Source organism: Tursiops truncatus, chromosome 16, assembly GCF_011762595.2.
Source record: "Tursiops truncatus isolate mTurTru1 chromosome 16, mTurTru1.mat.Y, whole genome shotgun sequence".
NCBI classification, from domain to species: domain Eukaryota; kingdom Metazoa; phylum Chordata; class Mammalia; order Artiodactyla; family Delphinidae; genus Tursiops; species Tursiops truncatus.
Window position 1 is genome coordinate 53,132,018 of NC_047049.1, and position 4,764 is coordinate 53,136,781.

Below are 4,764 nucleotides of genomic sequence, written 5' to 3' on the forward strand. Positions count from 1 at the left end.
CCCTATGGACACTTCGAAGAGCCAAAGAGGCTCTGGAGCTGGAATGGCCCCAGGAGGAAGCCCTGTATGTCACTGACCTGCCTCTTTGCTCCCCTGGGAAAAGAGTCCAGCCCTGGTATGTTCTCTCCAGCTGGCGGGCTTTTGGGGGATCGTGATTCTGGGGCTGCGAACGTATCACGAGCCAGGACCGGGAGGCCAAGGCCCAGGAGGGAGAGGGCTCCCTTTGCCACGTGGCTCCATCGGTTCCCGTATAAGCGCTCTCGTTCTTCACTGCTTTGGGGAAAGTGGGTGGAGGGAGAGTGGGTGGCCTCCGGTCCGTGGGAATTTTCCCTTCTTACCAATCTGGAGTTTCTCTTTAGTGGGTTTCCTAAGTGGCCCTCCAGCTGAGTGCCCTGTGGGGAAAAGTACTGGGTAAACAAGATGACAGCTTCCTGACTGGCTGTCCTGGAGTAGAGGCCCTTGTGGCAGGCCCCTCCCTGGGGTGGAGAGGAAGCCTACGGTCAGTATAAATGTTGCTGTCCACCTCGCCACCTGGAGGCAGATCTGGAGGCAGAGAGCCACATAGGCTCTGTTCGTGTGGGTGAGTTTAGCCCCATCCCCTGGGTCTTTCCCAGGGTTGCAGCAGCATGAAGCAGCCCAGCAGCCACAGGCTTCACTATGGGTCAGGCAGGGAAGGAGGGGCCCTCCCTGGGTACCACTGGGACTTGTTCCACAGAACCCTAACTATGGGTACAGGAAGGTGGGCTTGCGAATATCCTCATACTTCACTGTGCGCCTGGGCCGGGCCCATTGGCCCCAGGGATTCAGCAGGGCCTGCAGGGTGGAGGCAGGGGGAGAAACAGCCTGCCAAAGAGAAAGCGTCCCGAGAAAGCAGGGAGGAGGGGACTCCCTATCACTGACCACTGTGGGGGGGCCAAGACGTGGGCCCTGGTCATCTCTGCTCATCCTCAGGATCACGATCCCTTAGAACTCAAGAGGAACGGGTAGCTGAGAGGATGAGGGACAGATGGAGCAAGTGGATGTTGACCACATCCTTCCTCCCAACAGCCTGGGAGGGACAGGCCAGGATTGCCTCCAGGACAGAAGTTTCAGCTGAAGCCAAGAGAGGTGAAGTGAGTTCCCCACGGTCACACAGCGAGGAACAGAGACTCCATTAGAACCGAGGTCCTCTGACTCTCCAGAGCTCTTTACCACTGCTCACCTGCCCAGGTACCACTCCACCTCCAGCCAGAGGGATGGGGCATGAGACCATGTTAGATGCCAGATGATGCTGGGAGTTTCCAAGGATAATATGGGTCTTTCCAGAGCTCCTGTCTGTACCTGCCCTGGCCCTCAGGCTCCATCATGTGCCTGAATCTTGACAAAGCACAGCAAGGGGAGACCTTGGCAAATGCTTCGGGTGGGCCACAGCCTTTCCCTTCCACAGAAGGAGCCGCTGGAGCAGGCACCATGCTGCTGTGCTCTTTGACCCTCACCCTCATCTGGATGGTGGTTTCTGGCCTTGACTACAACATGAAGGAAGTTTGTCTCGGAAGCCCTGGCACCCCTGGTACTCCTGGATCCCATGGCCTGCCAGGAAGAGATGGGAGAGATGGCATCAAAGGAGACCCTGGACCTCCAGGTACTGAGTGGGAGCTGAGGGACAGTGACCTGTTTTCAGGGGGACTTGCTGTCCAGGGTTCTGGGCTGCGTTCAAGGGTCAGCTGGATGGTGGGAGTTTCCGGGGACCCATAGACTGGAGCAGCCCTGGAGGGTCTACCCTCAAGGTGCCCGTGGAGTGACAGGTGAGTCAGCCTGGCTGATAAGGGAGGTCCAGTCCCATCAGCCCCAACCCACTGTGGATGATAGATAGCATACATCCTTGTCCCCCTCTCTCTGCAGGCCCCATGGGCCCCCCTGGAGGAATGCCAGGCCCCCCTGGGCGTGATGGGATGATTGGAGCCCCTGGCCTCACTGGAGAGCGTGGAGAAAAGGGAGAGCCTGGTGAGAGGGGTCCTCCAGGTGAGCAGGATGTGGCCAGTGGACAGAAGCAACTGGACACCGTGCCCATGTGGTCAGTTACTTGAGGGATGAAGGGGAGCAGACAAAACCACTGAAGTCCCCAAAGGGTATATGTTTCAACCTAGATAAGAGAATATGAGGTTGAGAAATCAGAGGGGTCTGGGCCGTGGGCCACAGCGCAGGGACTGGTGGGTAGTGGAAGTGTTCCACGCATCACAACAGCTGATGGGGAGACACAGGGCGTCAGGTGTGGGAACTGGGACAGCACTGCGAGGAGGCGAGGCACTTCCTAGTGCTGAGGCATAGGGGCATTCTGAGGGCGCAGGGGCTTATGTGGACCAAGGACCAGACAGATGATATCACTGGGAACCCCGCATGTCCAGGGCAACTCTGCAGCTCTGAGCAGTAATCAAGGTCCATCAGGAGAGTCAGAGAGAACCACATTTGCTCTTGTGGTTGGAAGGTGGGGAAGGGGGCCCTGCCCAGAAACTAGAAAACCCCGCAGAAGTGGACAGACAGAGCCATGAAAGGATATGGCAGGAAAGAAGAGCAGAGAGGGGGCTGAGCAAGTGCGAGGCTGCATTAAAGGACAAGTGTGTAGGGAGTAGGAAACACACTCCAACCTCGGGGACCCTTATGACCTGGGGCCTGGGCAGTGGCTCTAGACAAGTGAAGGGCAGAATGGCAGGCTTGCAGCTGGCCTCACACCTGCTTGGCACAAGTGGGGGTTTTTGTTGGCCTGCCCCTCTTCTTGCTGGGGATCTCTCTACAGGGCTTCCACCTTATCTAGACGAGGAGCTCCAGAGCACACTCCTTGAGATCAACCATCAAATTCTGAAGATGACGCGCGGTAAGGGGATCCCTTGGGGCCCTCTAAGGGTAGGGGGTTCCCATAAGTTCTCCTCGTTCTCAGCATCAGGCTCCAGACTCTAGAGACTTGACAAACAAGTGTGGACATGGAGGTCCTTGTTCAGATGTTCCTGAACGGCTCAGAGGAGACCGAGGTAGATGTGGATTCTCTCCCTATGTCCTGGGGAAGCAATGTTCCTGGCTGTACTGCTTTCTATTGAATCCCAGGAAATTGCACAGTTTCAGGCACATAATAGACGGTCAATAAGTAATTGTTAAATGGGTGAATGGATAATTAGATGATGGGAGCATGGAGGGGAATCCAGAAAGACTAGGATTGGAAGAGGGAGGGAAGAAGGAGAGAGAGGAAGAGGTGAAGAGATTGCAAAGCGCATAAAGGCAGAGAGCATAAAGGGAAGGAAAAGGACTTGGAAACAAAGAGGCCTGTGGCCTGACCCGGATTCCTCTGCTGTCAGTCCTCAGTCTGCAGGGGTCCATGCTGGCAGTGGGAGAGAAGGTCTTCGCCACCAGTGGGCAGTCGGTCAATTTTGATGCCATTAGAGAGTCGTGTGCCAGAGCAGGTGGACGCATTGCTACCCCAAGGAGTCTAGAGGAGAATGAGGCCATTGCAAACATCGTGAAGAAGCACAATACTTATGCTTACCTGGGCCTGACTGAGGGTCCCACTGCTGGAAACTTCCACTACCTGGATGGAAACCCTGTGGATTACACCAACTGGTACCCAGGGGAGCCCGGGGGTTGGGGCAAAGAGAAGTGTGTGGAGATGTACACAGATGGCCGGTGGAATGACAAGAACTGCCTGCAGTCCCGACTGGCCATCTGCGAGTTTTGAGCAGGCACCACGGCCACAGGATGGAGAGGGTCCTGCCTTGCCTTTCAGCCCACGTCCTGGGGAATCCACCTGGTCTATGAGGTGCTGTAACACCTTTGTAGCTATAAGAGTTGGAGGTATCTTAGCCACGGCACTCCCCGCTGGGCCCTGACTCCTCCCCCTTGATTACTAATCAGTCTGACTCCCCCCGGAGCCCCTTCTCAGCTTTGCACTCTAGACAGCCACTCTAACTTCGCCCTTTGGCAAGAGAGGGAGGCTTCTTTCTTCCTCTTCTTGTCCAACTCCTTCATTTATAGATGGCAACAGTGAAGTCCTGGGATGGAGGTTCCCTCCGAAAGCACACACAGGGTGCCTGCTGCCTGGCCCCTCTACTCTTTCTTTGCAGCCCACTGCCTGCCCAGCCTTATCAAGACTTAGCAGTGCCGCTCAAGCATGATGAGAGATGGGTGGACTTCTGGGAAATCCCGAATGTATGGAGCTAAGGATACATTCGGGATTGTCTGGCAGCCTGAGGTCTGTGGGGCACATCTGCTCAGGCTCTCCATGAGGTCAGAGGGCCAGGTGGCGCCCCAGCATGGAGGAGGCCACCCCACCCCTAGTGATTGGCATGTATTATCCACTCCCTTGACTCTGGGGGTACCAACTCAACTCCCTGACCTAAAAGCAGCCAGCCTATGCCTCTAGGGAAGATCTCACTCCCACCTCAGGCATTACCCAAGTAACTTCCTGCTGATGAGCACATCCCCACCACTTCAGACCTCAGTGAAGTGTTTATTGAGCATATACTATATACCAAGCACCTTGACAAGCACTTCTAAGACATCTTATAAACTATGATTTAATCTTCACACAGTGCCATGGAACGAGCATTATTTTCCCCATTTTTTATACAAGAACACTGAAACTTAAAGAAGTTAAATGTTTTGAGTTTTGTTACACGGAGCAAGTGACAGAGGCTGTTTTCAAACCCATCTACCTGAACCTGAAGCTTATGCTCATCACCACCCCATCCTCTCACCGAGCAGAGATGATTCAAGTGTAATAAATCATGAATATGTTAA

General features: G+C 54.9%; 1 protein-coding gene across 3 annotated transcripts; it reads left to right on the top strand.

Moving 5' to 3' along the window:
* Positions 1 to 249: 249 nt before the first annotated feature.
* Positions 250 to 4,764, top strand: LOC101326351 (pulmonary surfactant-associated protein A-like). 3 transcript variants are annotated; one of them, XM_073793394.1, is made up of 6 exons: positions 250 to 580; positions 1,048 to 1,209; positions 1,430 to 1,621; positions 1,882 to 2,001; positions 2,774 to 2,851; positions 3,327 to 4,764. In XM_073793394.1, exons 3-6 carry the CDS (start codon positions 1,450 to 1,452, stop codon positions 3,701 to 3,703), a joined length of 747 nt encoding a protein of 248 aa, XP_073649495.1. In that variant the 5' UTR covers positions 250 to 580; positions 1,048 to 1,209; positions 1,430 to 1,449; the 3' UTR covers positions 3,704 to 4,764. The 3 variants fall into 3 exon arrangements, with proteins under 3 accessions (XP_073649495.1, XP_073649496.1, XP_073649494.1); XM_073793393.1 differs by having other exon boundaries at positions 257 to 580; positions 1,427 to 1,621; XM_073793395.1 differs by lacking the exon at positions 1,048 to 1,209 and having other exon boundaries at positions 251 to 580; positions 1,427 to 1,621.